At 38.0% G+C, this 26,989-nt stretch overlaps 2 protein-coding genes across 21 annotated transcripts in view; one reads left to right on the top strand and one right to left on the bottom strand.

Moving 5' to 3' along the window:
- The window catches only part of ANKS1B (ankyrin repeat and sterile alpha motif domain containing 1B), a 1,073,060-nt gene that overhangs the window by 771,590 nt on the left and 274,481 nt on the right, over positions 1 to 26,989 (bottom strand). The window lies entirely within an intron of this gene.
- Positions 20,325 to 21,462, top strand: FAM71C (family with sequence similarity 71 member C). The gene is given in 4 exon segments (XM_043882257.1): positions 20,325 to 20,343; positions 20,825 to 21,011; positions 21,013 to 21,128; positions 21,131 to 21,462. Coding segments are annotated over 4 exon segments (654 nt in total).

The raw sequence follows: 26,989 nt of genomic DNA, 5'->3' as shown, positions 1-26,989 counted from the left end.
ACAGATGGTAACTAGACTAGCCATGATGACCATTTTGTAATATACAGAAATATCAAATCATTATATTGTACAGTTGGAACTAACATAGTGCTATAAAGTCAATTATATCTCAATTAAAATTTTTAGAAAGAAAAGAATCCAAAAAGAATAGGTATGTGCATACGTATAACTGAATTACTTTGCTGTACACCTAAAATTAACACAATATTGTAAATCAACTATATTCCAATATAAAATAAAAATTAGATTTAAAGAAATGGTTGAATCTGAAAGCAAATAACCTCAGACCTCTGGGATAGGTGAGACAGGGCCAGCAGTACCTGAGACTAGTTTGACACATATCCATCTCAGATAAAATCTTAGATTATGTTACCAAAAATCTCCTATAAAATTGTTTTTAATTTCCTGTTTGAGATTTTAAAAAACAATGATGGAGTTTTAGTGGAGGCATTAGAGGCAAAATCCTTAATGAGGAAATACATGAGAAAATGAATTCAGAAGGAAGGTTTCTATGATTTGAGAAATCACACATCACACTTAATATATGTCCCTGGTATTAAAGTTTCAATCTGTGAAATTCTACAAGAAATTCATTTGTACAAGAAATTCATAGCTTAACTGTTACTCCTACCACAAGTTACTTAATTTTTCACACACGAGTTCTCATTTAAAGGTTCTAAATATCTACCAATTGTATTTCAGAAGCATGAAGAATATACTATATATTGAGTTTTCATATATTCATTTAAACAAGATGATAAGAAATTTGTCAGTTTGAAAAAAATGCCAGTGGAATTTAGCTGGATTTGAGGGGATATGATCTGAAATCCAACAGTTTCTTTTCTTAATAATATAAAACCATAAGATGTATGGGTTCAAAAAATCAGAAGATACAGAAAATAGAGAAAATTCTCATTCCAAATAAGAATAACCACTATCTTACTGAAGGTAAAAGATTTCTGATATATTTTTTATTTAACATTATTTTCATTTTATTTTGCTTTGTGACACAAAAAGTGATGTATGATTTCCTAAACCAGCACCACCACGGAGTAAGAGCACACATCTAAATGTGTGCCACATACAGTTCCGTGCACTTTCTACACAGTCACTCATTTAATTGTCAGAACAACCTGGTGAGTAGTGCTATCATCATTTTTCAATTATTGAAACTGAGGCACAGAGAGTTTCAGTAACTTCCCCAAGGTCACAGAGCCAGTAAGAAATGAACATAGATGGGATCTGAATCCTGTAATCCAGCTTCAGCATCTATATTGTTGGAGCACTTACTCTATGTCAAGCACTATACTGTTTTTTGCTTAGTGAAAGTGTAAGTGTTGGTCGCTCAGTTGTGTCCTACTCTTTGTGAGCTCATGAACTGTAGGCCACCAGGCTTCTCTGTCCCTGAGATTCTCCAGGCAAGAACACTGGAGTGGGTAGCCATTCCCTTCTCCAGGGGATCTTCCCAACCCAGGATTCAAACCTGGGTTTCCTGCTCAGATTCTTAACCATCTAAGCCACCATTCTTTGCTTACATTACTTCATTTCATTGTGCTGATAAAACTTTACTTTTAGGATAAAATCAACAGTAAATTTCTTTTTCCTTCATTTGTTTCAAACCATTATAGAATGTGGATACACCCCGGGAATTTAATTTCCAAATAAATTTAAAATATACTCTGTTCCATCTGAAAAGTCAAGGCATTATTCCTCGTATTGCCTAAGTATTTAAGCATGAAAAAGCTGTCTACTTTCTACTTCTCTGGTCTGTCTTGATTAAAGAGCTGTGGGAAGTGGAGCATAAAAGAAAAAGATACTGGGGTGCACGTGTCTCTTTCAGATCTGGTTTCCTCAGTGTGTATGCCCAGAAGTGCACCCCAGTGTTCATCGCAGCACTGTTTATAATAGCCAGGACATGGAAGCAACCTAGATGCCCATCAGCAGATGAATGGATAAGGAAGCTGTGGTACATATACACCATGGAATATTACTCAGCCGTCAAAAAGAATTCATTTGAACCAGTCCTAATGAGATGGATGAAGCTGGAGCCCATTATACAGAGTGAAGTAAGCCAGAAAGATAAAGAACATTACAGCATACTAACACATATATATGGAATTTAGAAAGGTGATAACGATAACCCTATATGCAAAACAGAAAAAGAAACACAGAAATACAGAACAGACTTTTGAACTTTGTGGGAGAATGTGAGGGTGGGATATTTCAAAAGAACAGCATGTATACTATCTATGGTGAAACAGATCACCAGCCCAGGTGGGATGCATGAGACAAGTGCTCCGGCCTGGTGCACTGGGAAGACCCAGAAGAATCGGGTGGAGAGGGAGGTGGGAGGGGGGATCGGGATTGGGAATACATGTAAGTCCATGGCTGATTCATATCAATGTATGACAAAACCCACTGGAAAAAAAAATAAAAATAAAAATAAAATAAAAAAAAAAAGAAAAAGATACCTTAAGATCAGCTCACCCAATGAGGAAGGCTATAAAGGAAGGGAACACAGAGAGGCCTTTCAAGGAATGGGTTAACACTCTCTCTAGTGATAACCTGGAGCCAGTGGCAATGCATTAAGGATATGGCCTCTGCTTAATTCAGTGTCAGTGACAGAGTATGGCATCCTTAAACTGAGAAACCTCTATGTAACATTATCAATATCACTTGCCTTTCCTAAGTAGAGATGTTCAGTCACTAAGTTGTGTCCAGCTCTTTGTAACCCATGGACTGCAGCATGCCAGGCTTGCCTTTCTTTCACAAGCTCCTGGAGTTTGCTCAAACTTATGTCCATTGTATCGATGATGCCAGCCAACAATCTCATCCTCTGTAGAGTTAGTCACTTTCTAATCAGTGAGGCTAATCTAAAATTAATTTTCTATTTCTGAGTAAGGAAGACATTCTCAGCAGAAGATCTCCATATTCTTTACATTCACAATTAACACAGGTGCTCCAAAAATTTTTTTTGAAACTGAATTTTCTTATACATATATCATATTTGTGGGATTTCTCATATTGTATTCCTCTACTGAATATGTTCACACAGAAACATACCATATACCTACAATAATTGTGCTTATGACTTTCAATCACGTTTTCCATGTCTATTTATCTTCTCATCTCAAATCAATAGTGATATCTTTCATTAATTCAGAGAACAAAATCACTCTTTTGATGCTCTAGATTAACTGTTCCTTAGGAAACAATGTTGCTTTAGTTTAAAGCTTCTTTCACAGTCTACTATGAAATGACTCTCAAAGAATCTATCTAAAGGATCTTCAGGGAATGGGGATAATTCTTATCTATGCTTGCACTCCATCCTGAAAATTACTTACTCAGTAATGTTTCCAAGTCTTAGTGATATACTGTCTTATTAGAAATAGTGTTTCTAAAAACTATAGAATATCTTTAATAAGAAAACCGAACCCCAAAGTATATACGAAACATGACAACCATATATATATAGAAAAGGAAAGATATTCCAATTCTAATGCATAGGAAAACAATAGAATGGGAAAGACTAGAGATTTCTTCAAGAAAATAAGAGACAGCAAGGGAACATTTCATGTAAAGATGGGCACAATGAAGAACAGAAATGGTATGGACCTAACAAAAGCAGAAGATATTAAGAGGTGGCAAGAATACACAGAAGAACTATACAAAAAAAATCTTCATGACCCAGATAATCATGATAGTGTGATCAGTCACCTAGAGCCAGACATCCTGGAATGTGAAGTCAAGTGGACCTTAGGAAGCATCACTATGAACAAAGCTAGTGGAGGTGATGGAATTCCAGTTGAACCATTTCAAATCCTAAAAGATGATGCTGTGAAAGTGCTGCACTCAATATGCCAGCAAATTTGGAAAACTCAGCAGTGGTCACAGGACTGGAAAAGGTCAGTTTTCATTCCAATCCCAAAGAAAGGCAACGCCAAAGAATGCTCAAACTACTGCACAATTGCACTCATCTCACAGGATAGCAAAGTAATGCTCAAAATTCTCCAAGCTAGGCTTCAACAGTACATCAACCGTGAACTTCCAGAAGTTCAAGCTGTAGTTAGAAAAGTCAGAGGAACCAGGGATCAAATTGCCAACATCCTTTGGATCATTAAAAAAGCAAGAGAGTTCCAGGAAAACATCAATTTCTGCTTTATTGACTATACTAGAGCCTTTGACTGTGTGGATCACAATAAACTGTGGAAAATTCTGAAAGAGATGGGAATACCAAACTACCTTACCTGCCCCCTGAGAAATCTGTATGCAGGTCAAGGTCAAGAAGCAACAGTTAGAACTGGACATGGAACAACAGACTGGTTCCAAATCGAGAAAGGAGTAGATCAAGGCTGTATATTGTCCCCTTGCTTATTTAACTTATATGCAGAGTACATCACATGAAATCCCAGGCTGGATGAACACAGGCTGGAATCAAGATTGATGGGAGAAATATCAATAACCTCAGATATGCAGATGACATCACCCTTATGGCAGAAAGTGAAGAAGAACTAAAGAGCCTCTTGATGAAAGTGAAAGAGGAGAGTGAAAAATTTGGCTTAAAACTCAACATTCAGAAAACGAAGATCATGGCATCCAGTCCTATCACTTCATGGTAATTAAATGGGGAACCAATGGAAACAGTGAGAGATTTTATTTTGGGGGGCTCCAAAATCACTTCCTATGGTGACTGCAGCCATGAAATTAAAAGACTCTTGCTTGCTCCTTGTAAGAAAAGCTATGACCAACCTAGACAACACATTAAAAAGCAGAGACATTACTTTACGGACAAATGTCTGTGTAATCAAAGCTATGGTTTTTCCAGTAGTCATATATGGATGTAAGAGTTGGACTATAAAGAAAGCTGAGCACCAAAGAATTGATGCTTTTGAACTGTGGTGTAGGAGAAGACTCTTGAGAGTCTCTTGGACTACATGGAGATCCAACCAGTCAATCTTAAAAGAAGTCAGTCCTGAATATTCATTGGAAGGACTGATGCTGAAGCTGAAACCCCAATACTTTGGCCACCTGACATGAAGAACTGACTCATTTGAAAAGACTCTGATGCTGGGAAAGATTGAAGGCGGGAGGAAAATGGGATGACAGAGGATGGGATGGTTGGATGGCATCACCAACTCAATGGACATGAGTTTGAGTAAGCTCTGGGAGTTGGTGATGGACACGGAAGCCTGGCATGATGCAATCCATGGGATTGCTCAGTCAGACACAACTGAGTGACTGAACTGAACTGATATATGCATGTGTATATGTATAGATATATGTGTATATATACATATTCAAAAAACTTGCACAGCAAAAAATGCAAAAATTCATCAAAATGGTTCTGTTTTGAACAATATGTCAATAATGTTTCCTTTATTTTTCTGCTCTTCTGAAATAGCATATAATACTTTCAGCAATCAAAAACTGAACATATATGTTATAGAACACTAACTTACAAGTCAAGGAACAACATATAACTCCTTCCATAGTACTGAGGTTTCTCTGGTCTAGCCCTGCATGTATGTGTGTGTGCTAAGTCACTTCAGTCGTGTCTGACTCTTTGCGATCTTATGAAGTGTATTTCGCCAGGCTCCTCTATCCATGGGAATTCTGCAGGCAAGAATACTGGAGTGGGTTGCCACGCCCTCCTCCAGGGGATCTCCCCGACCCAGGGATGGAACCCAGGTCTCTTATGTCTCCTGCACTGGCAGGCGGGATCTGTACCACTAGTGTCAGCTGGGAAGCCTGAATCTACCCCTATAGGCAATCAAACCTTCTTGACAATTTGGTGTTCTGCTTGGGTAGTCTGTCTTTATTAATACATATGAACACAGATGCACGCTTAATATAATTAGGTAGGAGCATACAGAAGATTTTTAATGTAAATTAAATCAAGTAAATTCTTGCTTAAAATCCTCTGATGGTTTCTCATTTGAATTAGAATAGTCAAAAAAGTCAAAACTCTTTACCCAGATTTACCAAGCTCAATAAAATTTGGCCCCTAGCTCTTTGACCTCAACCTCTAACCCTTCCCCTAACTCACTCTAGGGCAGCCCTCTGCCCTGGGACTGAAAGTGAACTGACATTTCATTTTGCCTGACACAGATCTTCACATGGCTAGCCTCTTCCTGTCATTAGGTCTCAATTCAAATGGCACCTTTCCAGGGAGGCCTGCCTCGACTATGCAATCTAATTTTCCGCTATCAAAACTTATCTATTTCTTTACTTGCTATTGTCTCCCTTACTAAAATGCAAACTTTTTAGCACTGTATCCTCATCACTTAAAATATATTCAATATATAGGAAGAAAACAGTTAATATGTTAAAAAGGTAATTACCCTTTAACAGGAGTGATAAGAATAGTAGCTGTCCGTGGTACCAATTTTGGCTTAGGACTCTACAAATAAACACAGACAGTTTACTGTCTTACCAATTTCTGGCAACAATGTAGTTGGTATAAATTAATATTGATACATATGCAAATAAAAATACTTCTGAATAAGGCCAAGACATGAAGAAACATTCACAGGAGAGGATAGGACTACAGGAGTTTTGTTGATTTACAGACAGTAGGCAATAAGAGAAGGGAAGGGAATTTGAGCTCAAGGAGAGCAATAGAAAGATGAGAGTTTGAGTGACGACAGGTGACCTAAGTGGTGGCTGAGGCATGATGATACTAATCCAGAAAGTCTCCTTGCAGAGGGTGAGTACTGGGTTCCCTGCTCTAGCATACAGTATGCCAGGCAGCTTCTTACCCAGATAACCCTCAAAGGAATGGCTGCAATTAAAAGCATTTATAGTCCTCAATTAAAGGATTCTTTCTTTAAGTCTGTTAAACTGCTTTATTGACTGCATTATGATACAAACATGAAAAAGGAACTATTTAGAACGATGTACATTATTTCTTACAGTCTATAAGATTCAGGTTCATCCAAATGCTGGATGATGACCAATGTCCCCAGAATTTATATTGTCATGAGTTCCAGTGTCAAGGTATCATAGAAATACTTAAAACTAGGAAAAACAAAATCATTTTTTAAAATCCAGTGGCTCAGTGGTAAAGAATATGCCTGCCAATGCAGGAGACACAGGAGATGGGAGTTCAATCCCTGGGTGGGGAAAATCTCTGAGAGGAAGCAATGGCAACCCACTCCAGTATTCTAAACCCCACGGACAGAGGAGCCTGGATGGCTAGTCCATGGGGTGGCAAAGTCAGACATAACTTAGCGACTGAGCAGCAGCAGCAAAGATGAAATATATAAGAATATATTTTAAAGTGACTACATAAAGGGAAAAAGAACTGTGAAAACAAGTTAGAATTAAGAAACTGTAACATGCATGTTAAAACATTACTATGAACTAAAATTCTGAAACCAAAAGAAAGACAGAATTGGCAAGTCATTTGATATTATCTTTTCTGATTTTTTTCTTTTCTAATTTTTGAGGCAGAAAACAAAATGATCTCCAAAAGAAGCACTTCTGATATGCCAAGTCATTTTTGAGGCTAGTTTAACCATGCAAGAACCATCTGAGTATGTACAATACCATTGTATATGGTTGAAGAAATCAAGGCATTAAAATGAATCAGCTTTATTAATGGTATCTGAGAATTTATATAAAAATAGTTGTCTTTGAAATGTCCTGACCTAAGGAAATTTAAACCTTACATTAAGAACTGAAATATATTACTATATATTGGTTTCTAAATATTTTTCTGTCGCAACACAACATATGTTGCTATACACAAAACAATTTAAGAGTAAATTACAAACTTAATTATCATAAAATGATAAGCCCCTGAAATAATACACTTTTAATGTATTTTAGGTAGCCAGCTGTCCACTTGTTGCAATGAAAAATGACTCATCAAAGGTATATAACATTCTATAATTTCCTCTCCACATTCAGGTGACAGTGACAAATTGCTCAAGCTTCTACCTTGCAGTCCTATCATCACCATATGTTTGAAAAATCAATATACCACTTGAGGTCAAAGATTACAAATACAGCCTACATTTCACATTTGTAGATTACAAGTAGAACCTACAACTCTTTTTTTTCTTCTCCATCTACCTTACCATTTTCCTTTCATCATTACCCACCTATTAGTTCCTTTCCCTTTTCACTTGTTCTCTTCATAGAGTTGCATGCATCCCCTTCATGATACATACCAACCCCAGCCCCTTAGAAGCAGTAATTTTTTACTCACTTTTCCAATACCTTAAGCTACTGTAGCAAGAGGCTGCAGGGGCTGACTAACAGAAATTAGGCCGAGTGCAAAACCATCTCGGAAAACTGGATTTGGTAAGGAGCAGGATAACAGGGGGACGAGGCACATGGAAAAGGGAGTATCACGGCCCAGCTGGAGCAGAGCTGGATTGCAGAGTCTCGCGGAAGAGTTGTGGTGCATTATCACACCTAGGCACAAACATGCCAGAAATACAAAAAAGAGCAAGGCTGGTGATAACCTTCATTTTTTTATGGTTGTTTCTCCCTTCCAGTGTAAAATATACTGCTCATCCATAGGATGTAAAAAGATAGTGGACACCATTTTTCTTTTAACAAGTTCCCTTATAATTCCTATTAATTTTGTCTGTTTTCAGAATGTAGAAGCCTAATAAGTAGGACCAAATCTCAGTTGCACCAGGAATCAAAGTAAGTAATAAAAGTCCTTCTAGGAGTTCATTCAAATTAAATAGAATTTATTTTTACTAGTATGGTAACTGTAAGAAGTACAGTGGATAAAGTATTTGTTGACAGATACAGAAAACAGTGTAACATTTTACTAATGAACACTCAATGGAGTTATCATTTGCCTTTTTTTGCATTATTCACATTTACTTATTAATGTGTTATTAATTCATCCTTTTAAAAATATTTGATTCATTGAATAGTGCGTAAAACAAAAACTGCATACATCCGTTAGATAAAATAAAGGCTAATGTTTTATGTTAGGTTTTCTGTAGGCACTTGACACTGATCAACTCATTTAACTCTCACAAAACAATTTATGGAATCATCCTCATTTTACAAATGTGGAAATTGAGGCTGATTCAGAGAAGCTGGCTATATTCTTAGCAAGTTATCAAGAGAGAATTAGAATTCAGAGTGCCAAAATGAATGCTTTTTATACCATTCTAGCTTATCTCCCTATAAGGAAGATACCAAGAAAAATTCAGAATTTAATTAGCATAGCCAGAGTGCCTACTGTATGCAAGGCATAAAGCAGAGTGTGCTGAAGCATGAACGTTTGTTAAACACAGATACTGCCTTCGGGCAGCTTACAACATATAACAATAGATATTGGGAATAAACTCTGAATATTCATTAGAAGGACTGATGCTGAAGCTGAAGCTCCAATACTTTGGCCACCTGATGAAAAGAACCGACTCACTGGAAAGGACCCTGATGCTGGGAAAGATTGAGGGCAGGAGGAGAAGAGGGTGAAAGAGAATGAGACGGTTGAATGGCATCACCAACTTGATGGACATGAGTCTGAGCAAACTCCAGGAGATAGGGAAGGATAGGAAAGCCTGGCATGCTGCAGTCCATGGGGTCACAAAGACTCAGACACGACTGAGCAACTTACCTACAAATATATATATACATATAATCATAATAAAAGGGAGAGATCCACAGATGTTAAAAATAAGCTATCTGAATATTAAGAGAAAGATTTCTGGCAGGGGAGGACTGACTAAACCTTTAGGAAGGAAAAAGCATTTGAGTTGGGCCTTAACTTCGATAGAATTAACAGTTTTGCACCAACTAGTTGCTCACTAATATTTGGAAGAAGTACCCATCTCACATACCACAGAGGGTACACATCTCATGTAGAATTTAGCTTCTAAAAGTCCAGAGTGGTTCTATACCAACTGTGATGTGGTTTCAGTTGCTAAGAAATGTGTTTAAGTTGAACACCTAAAATTATTTCTGTGAAATTGCGCTTTGAGTTTGAAAGTTTAGAAACTGGCACTTCAGAGACTTGTTACCTAGGAAGCATACATTTTTTGCCTTCTTTTAATAAGTTTTGATTTTTCTGCATAGGATAAAACATTTTATCACCTGAAAATATTTCCAAGTAGACCCATATTGATATGGATTTCACTATCAGTAGTAGGGGTTCTAATTTTTTTTTATTCCATAGTTCAGTGGTCAGTAAACTTCAGCAAAAACCCAGACAACGGCCCATTTTCATAAATAAGGCTTTTATTTAATAAATTGCAACAGATCATACAGTATCAAAGCCTAAAATAGGCACTATCTAACCTTTACAGGAGAGAGTCAGCAGACCTGTGCCATAGACAATACATTCAACAAATATCTATTAATGGCTTACAAGAGTAGGTAGCTAGAAAGTGGGTTTCTAGCTGAAATACTGTAACACTAATTTATATAGGAATAAGAAAAAGAGTAAGTTCCCATAGAGTTGGAAATTAAAGAGGAAAAAATTGGAGCATAACTAAAAATGGAAATTAGATAATATTTAGGCTGAATAATAAAGAAAAAATCAAAATATGTGTGATACAGCTAATGCAGCATTAGAAAGGGCTTTAGAGCCTTAATACATTAAAATACACACAAAAGTCAAGTTATTTATAATTCCACCTCCCATCCACTGCACAATTTCAAAGTCACTTCCACATTTTAGTGTATTTGTTACAGCAGCATCCCACTTTCAGGTACCAAAATCTGTGTTAGTTTTCCAGGACTGCTGTAACAAATGATCACAAAGCCAGTAGCTAAAAACAATGCAAATTTATTCTCTTAAAAGTTCTGAATGTCAAAATTCCAAACTGATTCTCGCTGGGCTAAAATTAAGGTGTTGGCAAGGCTCTAGGGGAGAATCTGTTCCCTACTTTTCAACTAACTGTATTCCTTGGTTCATGGACACATTACATCAACCTCTGCATCCATCATCACATATCCTTCATCCACCATCAGTTCAGTTCACTTCAGTTCAGTCGCTCAGTCATGTCCGACTCTTTGCAACCCCATGAACCGCAGCATGCCAGGCCTCCCTGTCCATCACCAACTCCCAGAATCCACCCAAACCTGTGTCCATTGAGTCGGTGATGCCATCCAACCATCTCATCCTCTGTCGTCCCCTTCTCCTCCTGCCCTCAATCTTTCCCAGCATCAGGGTCTTTTCAAATGAGTCAGCTCTTCGCATCAGGTGGCCAAAGTATTGGAGCTTCAGCTTGAACATCAGTCCTTCCATTGAACACCCAGGACTGATCTCCTTACAGTCCAAGGGACTCTCAAAAGTCTTCTCCAACACCACATTTCAAAAGCATCAATTCTTCAGCACTCAGTTTTCTTTATAGTCCAACTCTCACATCCATATATGACTACTGGAAAAACCATAGCCTTGACTAGACAGACCTTTGTTGACAAAGTAATGTCTCTGCTTTTTAATATGCTGTCTAGGTTGGTCATAACTTTCCTTCCAAGGAGTGTCTTTCAATTTCATGGCTGCAGTCACCATCTGCAGTGATTTTGGAGCCCAGAAAAATAAAGCCAGCCACTGTTTCCACTGTTTCCCCATCTATTTGCCATGAAGTGATGGGACCAGATGCCATGATGTTAGTTTTCTGAATGTTGAGCTTTAAGCCAACTTTTTCACTCTCCCCTTTCACTTTCATCAAGAGGCTCTTTAGTTCTTCTTCACTTTCTGCCATAGGGTGGTGTCATCCACCATCAAATATCACATATCCTTCTCTGATTCTGACCCTCCATCCTTTTTCTTATAAGGACAATTGTGCTTACATTGGGTCCACATGGATAATCCAGGGTATCTCCCCACCTCAGGATCTTTAACTTAATCACATCTGCAAAGTCCCTTTGCCATATAAGGTCATCACATAATCATAGGTTGTAAAGGTTAGAATATGGAGGAGGGAATTAATCTGTCTACTACAGCCATGTTCATTATTAACCAAATTCTGTTTCAAATATTTAACCATATTTTGTGACCAAAACCATGCCAAAAAAAAAAAAAGAAATAGAAGGCAAAGTGGTTGTCTGAGGATGCTTACAAAAAGCTGAGAAAAGAAATGCAAAAGGGAAGGAAGAAAGGAAAAGATACACCCAACTGGCTGCAGAGCTCGGGAGTAAAGCAAGGAGACATAAGAAAGCCTTCCTCAGTGAACAATGCAAAGAAACAGAGGAAAACAATAGAACAGGAAAGACTAGAGATCTCTTCAAGAAAATTGGAGATATCCATGTCTGTCATGCAAAGATGAACATGATAAAGGATAGAAATGGTAAGGACCTAACAGAAGCAGAAAAGGTGGCAAGAATACACAGAACTATACAAAAACGTCTTAGTGACCCAAATAACATGATGGTGTGGTCACCCACCTAGAGCCAGACATCCTGGTGAATAAATTCAAGTGGGCCTTCAGAAGCTTTATGAGAAACAAAACTTGTGGAGATGATGGAATTCGAGTTGTGCTACTTAAAATCCTAAAAGATGACATATTGAGTGTTGCACTCAATACATCAGCAAATCTGGAAACCTCAGCAGTGGCCACAGGGCTGGAAAAGGTCAGTTTTCATTCCAACCCCAAAGAAGGCCAATGCCAGAAAATGTTCCAACTACTGTACAACTGAAATTCCCTGGCAGCTCTGAAATTCCCTGGTAGCTCAGCTAGTAAAGAATCCACCTGCAATGCAGGATATCCTGGTTCAATCCTTGTGTCAGGGAGTACCCCTGGAGATGGGATAGGCTACCCACTCCAGTATTCTTGGGCTTCCCTGATGGCTCAGATAGTAAGGAATCACCTGCAATGTGGAAGACCTGGTTTCAATCCCTGGGTTGGGAAGATTCCCTGGAGGGGCAGGCATGGCAACACACTCCAATATTCTTGCCCAGAGAAACCCCATTGACAGAGGAGCCTGGTGGGCTACAATCCATGGGGTCACAAAGAGTCAGACACAACTAAGCAACTAAGCACCATACAACTGCACTCATTTAACATGCTAGCAAGGTCATGTTCAAAATCCTTCAGGCTAGGCTTCAGCAGTATGTGAACCAGGAACTTCAGATATAGAAGCTGGGTTTAGAAAAGGCAGAGGAACCAGAGATCAAACTGCCAACATTTGTTGGATCATGGAGAAAGCAAAGGAGTTCCAGAAAAAACATCTACTTCTGCTTCATTAACTATGTTAAAGCTTTTGACTGGGTGGATCACAACAAACTGTGGAAAATTCTTAAAGATATGGAAATACCAGACCACCTTATTTGTCTCCTGAAAAACCTGTATGCAGGTCAAGAAGCAACAGGTAGGACTGGACATGGGACAACAGACTGGTTCAATATTGGGAAAGGAGAATGACAAGCCTGTATATTGTTACCCTGCTTATCTAACTTCTATGCAGAGTACATCATGTGAAATACTGGGCTGGATGAATCACAAGCTGGAATCAAGATTACCAGGAGAAATATCAACAACTTCAAATATGCAGAAGATACCACGCTAATGTCAGAAAATGAAGAACTAAAGAGCCTCTTGTAAAGAGTGAAAGAGGAAAGTAAAAAGAAACTGGCCTAAAACTCAACATTCAAAAACTAAGATTATAACATCTGGTCCCATCACTTCATGGCAAATAGAAGGGAGAAAAGTGGAAAGAGTGAAAATTTTTATTTTCTTGGGCTCCAAAATCACAGTGAACATTGACTGCAGCCAGGAAATTAAAAGAACCTTGCTACTTGGAAGAAGAGCTATGACAAACCTAGACAGCATATTAAAAAGCAGAGACATTACTTTGTCAACAAAGGTCCATTTGTCAAAGCTATGGTTTTTCCAGCAGTCATATATGGATGTGAGAGTTTGACCATAAAGAAGGCTGAGCACTGAAGAATTGAAGCTTTTGAAATGTGGTGTTGGAGAAGACTCTTGAAAGTCCATTGTACTGCAAGGAGATCAAACCAGTCAATCCTAAAGGAAATCAACCCTGAATATTCACTGTAAGGATTGATGCTGAACTGAAGCTCCAATACTTTGGCCACATGATGCATAGAGTACACTCATTGGAAAAGACTCTGATGGTGGGAAGGGCTGAGGGCAGGAAGAGAAGGTGGTAGCAGAGGTTGAGATGGTTAGATGGCATCCCACTCCAGTACTCTTTCCTGGAAAATCCCATGGACGGAGAAGCCTGGTAGGTTACAGTCCATGGGGTTGCAAGAGTTGGACACGACTGAGTGACTTCACTTTCACTTTTCCAACTCAATAGACATGAATCAGCAAACTCTGGGAGATAGTGATGGACAGGGGAGACTGGCATTCTGCATTCCATGGGGCTGCAAAGAGTTAGATGCAACTTAGCAACTGAACAACAAGAAAGCACTGCTCCCACGGAATGCTCACCTTACTGAACTAACAGTTTTATAATTTCCATATTTCAAATATTAGTTCTTTTAAAAGTTTTGGCAAGAGAAAATTTAGCAGAAGAATAAGATTATGGATTGTATCACAAATTCGCAGAGCTGTTAATATCTGAGTAATGCCTTAAGTCATTATTATTGTTTGGAATATTCCCACAAAGTATGTAGTAATTTTATTACAGGAGGGAAAGTTAAACCCCTATCACAAAAACATAACTATTCTGGAGTTGAAAGATACCTAAAGGATCATCTCAATTTCAGGGATGACAAATACAGGATCTTCCTGACCCAGGGATCAAATTCCAGTCTCCTGCATTGCAGGCAGATACTTTACCATCTGAGCCACCAGGGAAGCCCCATATTAGGCTCAGGAGGTTAAACTGTGATAATTTACCTCAATCTCTTATGGAGAGGAGAAGGAACATAAATTTACTGTAAGAATGTCTAACTGTATAGAAAGCTAAGAGCTGCTGCATTTACATAAAAAATTATTTAAAACAGTTTTTATTGAAACATAGTTTATTTACAATGTTATGCCATTCTTTGCTGTATATAGCAAAGTGACTCCATTTTATACATATATACATTATTTTTTTATATTCTTTTCCAGAATGATTTATCATAGGACATTGAATATAGTTGTCTGCGCTATACATTAGGACCTTATTTTATCCATTCTAAAAGTAATTGTTTGCATCTACCAACCCCAGTCCATCCCTCTCCCTCTTCCCTCCACCTAGACAACCACAAGTTTGTTCTCTATGTCTATGAGTCTGTTTCTGTTTACAAAAACAGATGGGTTCATTTGTGTCATATTTTAGATGCAACATGTAAGTGATATCACACTTAACCTGACACAGGCACACTGTGTGACTTACTTCACCAGTGTAATAATCTCTAGCTGTATCCATGTTGCTGCAAATGGCATTGTTTTGTTCTTCTTAATGTCTGAGTGGTATTCCATTGCATGTGTATATGATATGTTTGTCCATTCACCTGTCGATGGATATTTAGGCTGTTTCCATGTTCTGCCTATTCTGAATAGTGCTGCTAGAACATAAGAGTGTCTATATCTTTTGGTATAAAAATAGGCATATGGATCAATGAAACAGAAAAGAGAGCCCAGAAATAAACCCAAACACCTATGTTCAATTAATCTTTGACAAAGGAGGCAAGAATATAAAAATGGGAAAAAGACCATCTCCTCAACAAGTGGTGCTCAGAAAGTTGGACAGTCACATGTAATCAATAAAATTAGAACACACTCTCATATCATGTACAAAAATAAACTCAATATAATCTATAAAAACATTGAATCACTATGCTATACATATGACACTAATATTATAAATCAACTAAATTTCTATATAAAAAAAGAAAGAGGTCCTACAATGACATTTGCATTCCTAATGTTATTTTAAAGCTTTACTGCATACTTAATAACTGAAATTCAATTAATTGCTTATGATTATTAATAGAAGAAATTTCTACATACTGAGGTATGGGGAAGTCATTCTAGTTTGTACATGATTTAACTTGAATTCTATGTTAACTAAAACAGATTGTGGCCAAATGCACATTGCTTTAATCATTAAAGAAAAAGAGAAAAGGTACATTGACCAGAAGTACAGAACGTCCAGGTTAAAAAATAAAGATTAAATTCCTCCTTTCCCAGGACAAAATAAAAAATAAACTCAAAATGGCTTAAAGACTGAAATATAAGACCATAAAACTCCTAGAAGAGAACATAGGCAAAACATTCTCTGGTATTAATCACACCAATGTTTGCATAGTTCAGTCTTCCAAGAATTTATTAATCTCAGGTTCAGGTTGATTTCTTTTTTAGCCATCTCAGCTTCTTAACTATTGAAATACTAAGTAAGCAAATACTAAGACAGTTTTCTAAGTATCTAGAGGAATTCCAGATAAAATTCATCAGACTCAATGAAAATAGACATATTTCCCAGAATGCTACACATAATAGTTATCAGGCCACATAAAAGAGGTTCTACTCTTGCTGGTCTAATGACTGGTTAGGGAAAAATTGTGAAAGTCTTTAGGCTCTATAAGTAATATTGCTTCTGGTTTCCCTGGAGACAAGGCAATTAGCTCAGTGGTCTAATGGAAACCTAAGATAAGTAACTTGTAACATATGTGCATGGCATGAAAGTGCTTTTAAGAAAATCAGTGTATCTTCACTTTATTTTTTAAACAGCACCTACATTAAATTATACTGTATCCAGTGCTACCTATTCCTTTCAACAAATACCAGAATCTCTTAGATAGGTTTGAAAGGTTAGTTTGATTACTAAATATATGTTAGGCTTATTCTTTTTGCTAATTACAGACAATGTAAACATGAAGTGGAAATTAAAATATAAAGATTTTGGATAGGCTAGTTAAGAACTGCTATTGATATGTGACTAGGCCTCTCAATAAATAAAACCATATGATTATCTCAATAGATGCAGAAAAAGCCTTTGACAAAATTCAACATCCATTTATGATTAAAACTCTCCATAAAGCAGGAATAGAAGGAACATACCTCAACATAATAAAAGTTATATATGAAAAACCCACAGCAAACATTATCCTCAATGGTGAAAAATTGAAAGCATTTCCCCTAAAATCAGGAACAAGACAAGGGTGCCCACTCTTACCACTACTACTCAACATAGTTTTGGAAGTTTTGGCCACAGCAATCAGAGCAGAAAAAGAAATAAAAGGAATCCAGATAGGAAAAGAAGAAGTGAAACTCTCACTGTTTGCAGATGACATGATCCTTTACATAGAAAACCCTAAAGACTCTACCAGGAAATTACTAGAGCTAATCAATGAATATAGTAAAGTTGCAGGATATAAAATTAACACACAGAAATCCCTTGCATTCCTATACACTAACAAAGAGAAAACAGAAAGAGAAATTAAGGAAACAATACCATTCACCATTGCAACAAAAAGAATAAAATACTTAGGAGTATATCTACCTAAAGAAACGAAAGATCTATACATAGAAAACTATAAAACACTGATGAAAGAAATCAAAGAGGACACAAATAGATGGAGAAATATGCCATGTTCATGGATTGGAAGAATCAATATTGTGAAAATGAGTATATTACCCAAAGCAATCTGTAGATTTAATGCAATCCCTATCAAGCTACCAACTGTATTCTTCACAGAACTAGAACAAATAATTTCAAAATTTGTATGGAAATACAAAAAAACCTCAAATAGCCAAAGCAATCTTGAGAAAGAAGCATGGAACTGGAGGAATCAACCTGCCTGATTTCAGGCTCTACTACAAAGCCACAGTCATCAAGACAGTATGGTACTGGCACAAAGACAGAAATATAGATCAATGGAACAGAATAGAAAGCCCAGAGATAAATCCACGAACCTATGGACACCTTATGTTCGACAAAGGAGGCAAGGATATACAATGTAAAACAGACAACCTCTTTAACAAGTGGTGCTGGGAAAACTGGCCAACCACTTGAAAAAGAATGAAACTAGAACACTTTCTAACACCATACACAAAAATAAACTCAAAATGCATTAAAGATCTAAATGTAAGACTAGAAACTATAAAACTCCTAGAGGAGAACATGGGCAAAACACTCTCCGACATAAACCACAGCAGGATCCTCTATGACCCACCTCCCAGAATATTGGAAATAAAAGCAAAAATAAACAAATGGGACCTAATGAAACTTAAAAGCTTTTGTACAACAAAGGAAACTATAAGCAAGGTGAAAAGACAGCCCTCAGAATGGGAGAAAATAATAGCAAATGAAGAAACAGACAAAGGATTAATCTCAAAAATATACAAGCAACTCCTGCAGCTCAATTCCAGAAAAATAAATGACCCAATCAAAACATGGGCCAAAGAACTAAACAGACATTTCTCCAAAGAAGACATACAGATGGCTAACAAACACATGAAAAGATGCTCAACATCACTCATTATCAGAGAAATGCAAATCAAAACCTCAATGAGGTACCATTACATGCCAGTCAGAATGGCTGCTATCCAAAAGTCTACAAGCAATAAATGCTGGAGAGGGTGTGGAGAAAAGGGAACCCTCTTACACTGTTGGTGGGAATGCAAACTAGTACAGCCACTATGGAAAACAGTGTGGAGATTCCTTAAAACACTGGAAACAGAACTGCCATATGACCCAGCAATCCCACTTCTGGGCATACACACTGAGGAAACCAGATCTGAAAGAGACACATGCACCCCAATGTTCATCGCAGCACTGTTTATAATAGCCAGGACATGGAAGCAACCTAGATGCCCATCAGCAGATGAATGGATAAGGAAGCTGTGGTACATATACACCATGGAATAGTACTCAGCCATTAAAAAGAATTCATCTGAATCAGTTCTAATGAGATGGATGAAACTGGAGCCCATTATACAGAGTGAAGTAAGCCAGAAAGATAAACACCAATACAGTATACTAATGCATATATATGGAATTTAGAAAGATGGTAATGATAACCTTATATGCAAGACAGAAAAAGAGACAGAGATGTATGGAACAGACTTTTGGACTCTATGGGAGAAGCCGAGGGTGGGATGATCTGAGAGAACAGCATCGAAACATGTATATTATCAAGTGTGAAACATATCGCCAGTCCAGGTTGGATGCATGAGACAAGTGCTCGGGGCTGGTGCACTGGGAAGACCCAGAGGGATGGGATGGGGAGGGAGGTGGGAGGGGGGATTGGGATGGGGAACACATGTAAATCCATGGCTGATTCATGTCAATGTATGGTAAAAACCACTACAATATTACAAAGTAATTAGCCTCCAACTAATAAAAATAAATGGAAAAATAAATAAATAAAAAGAAAAAAAAGAATAAAGTGTTCATATTTCCAGAAATAGCCAGATACTTCAATATGAAGGGAAGAAAGTGTTCATTTTTACTTACAGAACAGACTAAAAACTCAAAAAATATGGCTTTACATGCATGTGTGTGTTATGTAAATTGTCATTCCAATAAGTATATTTTAATCTTACTGAATTTATAATATTTATAACAGCAAAATTTCTGACTACTTCTTTAATAAGCCAATTTGTGAGTAAAGACAAGAGCATATAAATGATGTTCAAGGCTCTTTCCACTGTACAGTTAGGGTACAGATGTCTAGGGATAATCTCAGCAACTTGAGGGTAGGTCAAAACATAAAATTTTTGATGGCTGTAAAAATATTTTTAATAAAAATAGCTTAATTCATCCCATTAATAGAAGTAAATGAGTATCCTAAGAGAAAATAGGAAATATAAAGAAAATAAAAATTACACCATCCAGGGACAAGCACTTTAAACATTAGATTGAACATATTGTAATTTCATAGCCAAACACAGATTTGGATGATTTTACATAAATTGGATCACAGGTATAAACCTAGTCTGAAATGTTTTCTTTTCTCTTTTTCTTAAAAGAATATTATCAGGTATATCTTTTCATTTCAATAAATAAGGAACTACATAATCATTCTTATGGCTTCAGAGTATTCTTTCACAGAATGCTCCATAATCTGTTTAACCAAATCCTTATTATAAGATATTAATCTTGTTTATGATTGTTTTGCTACAATAAACCTTGATAAACATTCTATATATCCAGCTTGTTTACCAACTTGTCCAACTGTCTTTAAGGTAAATTGCCTACAATTAATTCTAATTGTCGGCAGTTAGAAGTGCTGGTTAAGAGAGTATGCATATTTTAAACTCATACCTAACAGAAAGTTTGCCCAACCCTTTTGGAAAGCAATTTGTCAGTAAGTATTAAGATCCTTAGATGGGCCCGGGGAGGAGGGAGTGGTCTTCTGAGCTCTGGCAGTGTGGCCTGGTGAGGAGGATGGGTTGAAGTAGAGGGGACAGTGACCTGCCCTGAGGGCGGGACTGTTGCATGACATGGACAAAGGTCTGTGTGGTGAGCCCAGGTCACAGTGCAGGAGAGGATAAGAGGGGTCCCTCAAGGTAGTTTAGGCTTAGTTGAAGGGTACAGTTTCTGGAGGAGAGATGCAATGGATTATGATTGAATACCAATATCTGTGCACCTAAACATCTGTGCACCCTGACATACTGGGACCCTGATAACCACACACCTTTATATCTGCACACCCTGACATCTACTGGAGGCCTGGCTTCCGCATGTCCTGACATCTCTGTGCTCTAGGCAGGGCACAGTCAGGGCCAGAAGAAACTGCCTCTAGCACTGAGTAGTCGGTAATCAGCTCCCACACCTTGCTCTCAGGCACTCAGAGGTAAAGTCTGCAGGAGACCACTGTTAGCCCAACTGCTGGAGAGACCAGGGAAACAGGACGCCCTGCGAGGTGTGGTAAGGACGGCTGGGAGGAGGCTCCAGGAGCTATCTTGACAAAAGTTAGTGAAGAACAGCCAATGTACATTAGCATACTACACAGCCAAAAGCAGTCTTGCCATGCGTATGTTTAAGACCTCCGTGGGGAAACTGCAGCGACAAGTGTACGAGGGGGAGTACCCTATATTCCAATATGCGCCAGTGTGTGCGAGTGACTTCATACAGGTCAGCAGGAAAGGAGACGTGATGGATCTGCACAACCGCACCCGAATGGTGACTGGGCGTCGCTGGCACCAGCCCCCACCTCACACTGCCTGATGTCATGCTGCTGGCCCCACCAGCTGCCACCTGTGATGACCCTAACAGGCACAGCCCTGCTGCCCGGGAGAGAGGTAAAAAGCTACACAGATTTTAGGGCTAACCAGGCTGCTTCCCTTGAAGTTCGTAGAGATATCCATTCATAACAGTAAAAAACAACAGCTCCGCCTGAAGCTTGCCACTGGCCACTCTTTTTACCTTCAGCTGTGTCCCCCTCCAGATAGAGGGGATCTTTTTATTCAGTGGAAAAACCTGATTTATATCCTGAGACCATCAGCAAAGGCTCACAGCACAACCCGGGCCACCCCAGCTAGGAACATTCTGGACATAACTGGATTTAAGAAAGAGAAGAAGTGCCCAGTGGTTAAGTCTCAAAAAGATGGGGCCAGGGTGCTTAGGGAGAATAGCTAAAAGTCCTGCAGAGGCTTTGGTACAGAGGCTCATCTGGAAAATACTCTAATTTTTGGAAGGACTCAAGGCCAAATGAGCCTCATTTGGAGGCCATGGCACACTAAGGAGGTTTCTAGTACTTCTCCAAAGAGTTCCCCAAGGCTGTATTACAGAGATTTGTTAGCTGTCAGCAACTGTTAATTTCATATCCCATATCATATTGCCATCTGCAGCAGGCTGACCACCCAATCTATTCTTGAACATATACTACTCCAACCCAGGTAGGCGGACAAGTTGCAGAATGTATGTCTCCCCAAGACTGCCATGAAATGATTTTTGTATAAATCAGTGACAATGAGATGTGCATAATTTGTTAGAACCTATCAAAATACTGGTCTTCCCAGGTGGTATAGCGATAAAGAGTCCACCTGCCAATACAGCAGATACAAGAGACACAGGTTCAATCCCTGGGTTGGGAAGATCTCCTGGAATAAGAAATTACAACCTCCCAACCCCCATCAGTATTCTTGCCTGGAAAATTCCATGGCCAGAGGAGCCTGGTGGGCTACAGTCCATGGGGTCACAAAGAGTTGGACACGATTGAGCACACACACACATATATCCAATTATTAAAGCACATATCGCCTGACCAGGAGAAATACTAACAAAAGTGTCTTCTGATGTCACCTAGAGCCAGACATCCTGGAATATGAAGTCAAGTGGGCCTTAGGAAGCATCACTACGAACAAAGCTCGTGGAGGTGATGGAATTTTAGTTGAGCTATTTCAAATCCTGAAAGATGATGCTGTAAAAGTGCTCTACTCAATATGCCAGCAAATTTGGAAAACTCAGCAGTGGCCACAGGACTGGAAAAGGTCAGTTTTCATTCCAATCCCAAAGAAAAGCAATGCCAAAGAATGCTCAAACTACCACACAATTGCACTCATCTCACACGCTAGTAAAGTAAGCTCAAAATTGTCCAAACCAGGCTTCAGCAATACATGAACTGTGAACTTCCAGATGTTCAAGCTGGTTTTAGAAAAGGCAGAGGAATCAGAGATCAAATTGCCAACATCCACTGGATCATCGAAAAAGCAAGAGAGTTCCAGAAAAACATCTATTTCTGCTTTATTGACTATGCCAAAGCCTTTGACTGTGTGGGTCACAATACACTGTGGAAAATTCTGAAAGAGATGGGAATACCAGACCACCTGACCTGCCTCTTGAGAAGCCTGTATGCAGGTCAGGAAGCAACAGTTAGAACTGGACATGGAACAACAGACTGGTTACAAATGGGAAAGGAGTACGTCAAGGCTGTTTATTGTCATCCTGCTTATTTAACTTATATGCAGAGTACATCATGAGAAACGCTGGGCTGGAGGAAGCACAAGCTGGAATCAAGATTGCCAGGAGAAATATCAATAACCTCAGATATGCAGATGACACCACCCTTATGGCAGAAAGTGAAGAACTAAAGAGCCTCTAGATGAAAGTGAAAGAGGAGAGTGAAAAAGTTGGCTTGAAGCTCAACATTCAGAAAACTAAGATCATGCCATCTGGTCCCATCACTTCATGGGAAATAGATGGGGAAACAGTGGAAACAGTGTCAGACTTTATTTTTCTGGGCTCCAAAACCACTGCAGATGGTGACTGCAGCCATGAAATTAAAAGATGCTTACTCCTTGGAAGGAAAGTTATGACCAACCTAGACAGCATATTAAAAAGCAGAGACATTACTTTGCCAACAAAGGTCCATCTAGTCAAGGCTATGGTTTTTCCATTGGTTATGTATGGATAACCATACATAACTGTGAAGAAAGCTGAGCGCCGAAGAATTGATGAACTGTTGTGTTGGAGAAGACTGTTGAGAGTCCCTTGGACTGCAAGGAGATCCAACTAGTCAATCCTAAAGGAGATCAGTCCTGGGTGTTCATTGGAAGGACTGATGCTGAAGCTGAAACTCCAATACTTTGGCCACCTCATGTGAAGAGCTGACTCATTGGAAAAGACCCTGATGCTGGGAAAGATTGAGGACAGGAGGAGAAGGGGATGAAAGAGGATGAGATGGTTGGATGGAATCACCAACTCGATGGACATGGGTTTGGGTGAACTCTGGGAGTTGGTGATGGACAGGGAGGCCTTGCATGCTGCCATTCATGGGGTTGCAAAGAGTTGGACATGACTGAGTGACTGAACTGAACTGAACTCAGCACACACACACATACATCAAATTATTAAAGCACATATCACCTGATCAGGAGAAATACTAACAAAACTGTATTTTAGTAAGTATTCTCACTGACACAAACAGTTCCAGCAAATCTGGAGTGGTCATTGTAGAGATACTGTAGGAGAACTTCTTGCATCAAATGGCAGAGTAGAGTTGAAAGCTCAAAATTCTTACTATAAGCGCTTGTTGTTTAGCCACAGAAAGAGAAGGAAGCTGTTTTACTGGTATCACTTTCTTTACTTGTTTTCCCCTAGGCAAATGCTTCCTTTTTCTATGGAAAGAATCAAGATTGAGTGAGCATTCAGAGCCTTTACATAAACCTTGGTGAGTTTAGAGTCACTTAGTATGATTATGCTGGGGAGGATGTAAATAACAGGCAGAGGCAAAAGTGAAATGCCATGGAAGCCAAGGAACTGGAGTGAGAGTGTACCTAACTCCAGACGAGAAGGTTTAGACAAAAAAGCAGATGAGTCTTTAGGTGAGTCTTGAAAGAAGAGAATTTCATTAGAGAAAAAACAAGATGCACGTAAGTCATTCAAACGTCTGCAAAAGCAACAAAGCTAAGTAAGATGCCTACAGCACAAAAAGCCCAAGGGATATGGGATAACAGTTCTTATGAAATAGCACGGCTTTTTATTTGTTTAGATGTATTCATTGCGTTCACCAAACTCAAGTAACAAAATTCTCTGTCCTTATTTCATCTTCACTCAAAAGTTTCCCTTCCCCCACACTTTCTTTTATGACTTCGGTTTCCTATGGCCAGACAATACCTGATCTCACTGTAGCTTTTTCTGAGCATATCAGTCAATCAAATATTTCAGATTTGGATTTGCCATTTGAGCAAACACAAGATACAGTTTTATATTTTATTCCTAGCACTTTTATTGGATTGTCTCCTGTTTAGATGGTTCCCAAGTACTATTGCAACAACACAGATGGGAGAGTTATAAAGTGTAACTCCCATGTTCATTCGTGGGCCTTATCTAATAGTTGATTATCTGCTCTAGAGGATCTTTCCCCAACCCCACCTTTTTTCTTGCTCACTTCTGAATTCTACTTCCTCCCTTCTCACTTCCATTTTCAAAATAGTACTGATTATTATTGCCAAGAATATTTAAAAACAAATTTGAGTTTAATTATACTTTCCAGAAAGGGCTTCATATTCCTAGTCTCTTCATTCTTGATTTCTTTTCTAATTTTTTGCCCAGCTTAAGTTTTATTTAACTGCTTTGAAATTATACTAAAGTGCCCAATATATTCTATATATTTTAATTTTAATCCTGTTATTCAGAATTACCAATTCTCATAAATTTGAAAGGAATTGCTTCTTACAAAAACCTCAACAATCTAGTCACAGTAACAGAAGAAAATACTTTATAAAAACCAGAAAAAAATAGATGAAACTTGAATATAGGATCAATTCAAAATCTAGACAAAAACTAGAAATTAGATAATTTTGGAAATTAAGATCCAAAAGATCTAGCAATGTTCTAATTTTGCAAGTACAAAATCTAAGAATCTGAAAGTGATAAATAATATAGTTTTAAAGCCCAGAATCAGAATGTAAAGGTAATCTGGCTCCCAATTAAGTTTGTATTTCCATAATCCTCATGTTTCTGAAGTTTAGCACTCTACATTGAATACAAGATATCTGATTCCTGTTTGCTAGATCCAGCTAAGAAGAATAAATTATATTTATTCCAATCCAGCAAATCTGAATATATAGGAATGTGCTAAGCACTATACTAATTCCCCTGATTGCAAAGGCTCCTGTGCCGAACTGTAAGGTAGGGACTTTTCACGAAGCCCTATATGCACAGTGCTTATGGCTTAACGATTTTAATGGCCCCCAAAATAATTCAGATCTGAAAAAACTGGCTTCTAAATAAAGTTTCCTTAAAATGTCATCAATAACAGAATCATATGTCCGGAAAATCCTGAGTTCAAAGTTGTTGCAAGTTCTAGGAAAAACTTATATTTGATATGATGCTTCTTTAAGCTATACTAGTGTGTTAACCATTGCAGATTAATTTCATTGTGAAATATAATCAGTATTTTTACAGTTTGCATCATCACATTGAAAATGTTGTAATTATATATGTATATATATGTGCTGAGTCACTTTAGTTGTGTCTGAATCTTTATGACCCTATTGACTCTAGCCCTCCAGGCTCCTCTGTCTACGGGATTCTCCAGGCAAGACTATTGGAGTGGGTTGCCATGTCTTCCTTGAGGGCATCTTCCCCATCCAGGAACCTCTTATGTCTCCTGCATTGGCAGGCAGGTTTGGTGCTAGTGGTAAAGAAACCTCCTGCCAACGCAGGAGATGTAAGAGACACTGGTCGATTCCTGGGTCAGAAAGGTGCCCTGGAGGAGGGCTTGGCAACCCACTCTAATATTCTTGCCTGTAGTATCCCATGGACAGAGGATCCTGGAGGGATACAGTCCATAGGGTCATGAAGAGTCAGACAAGACTGAAGTGACTAAGCATACACACACATACACACACACACACATGTTAAAGGGGAACCCATTACAAATTGAGAACATTAGCAAAAGAAGACTAGAAGAGAAACTTGGTAAAAGAATTCTATGTTTGATTTGTTAGATTAAATGCATTTTTCAAAAAGGTAGTGCATCTCAAGTAAGTTTATAGATTTAAAGCAGTTACAATTAAAAATCCAATAAGAATACTTTTTAAATTTGACAGATTAAGTATAAAATATAAATGAAAAAGCAGACAATCATGTCAGCTAACAGTTTCTCCCACAATATATGTGTAAAAATATCAAAGTGGGTCATTGTTTTTAAAAATAGGAAAAGTAAAATAAGAGATCCAGAAGAAAGCCCAAGCCAAGCAGGATGGCATATAATGAAAGGAATGAGAGTTATTGTCAAATGGAAGGTCATAGAACAACTAGATATCAACAAGTTAAAAACAAACATAAGGCCATATCTGAAATTTTTTAAAAGAAATTCTAGATGAAATGAATTTTAAAAAAATACCATAAAGTTTAGTGAATTTGATGGTTAAAAAACTACACAACATATGACCATACAATATTAAAAAAGAAAGAAAAGCTTCAGATTGGGAAACATTTTAGGGTAAACATAGCTATTAAAACAGTAATACTCAATATTTATTCAAGTGATACAAGCCTACACAGAAAAAAATGCCAAAGAAAAATATTAAAAATTATAAACAAAAGCAAGTTGCTACCAAGCCTACTCCAAAACCTAGTAAAACAAAATAAGTTAAAATTTAAAAAATAAATGTAAATGCTAATAAGGTGATGGAGAACCCAGATATTTTATATA

This window comes from Cervus elaphus, chromosome 22 (assembly GCF_910594005.1).
Source record: "Cervus elaphus chromosome 22, mCerEla1.1, whole genome shotgun sequence".
Lineage (NCBI taxonomy): Eukaryota > Metazoa > Chordata > Mammalia > Artiodactyla > Cervidae > Cervus > Cervus elaphus.
This window is presented reverse-complemented; position numbering and strand designations above follow the sequence as displayed.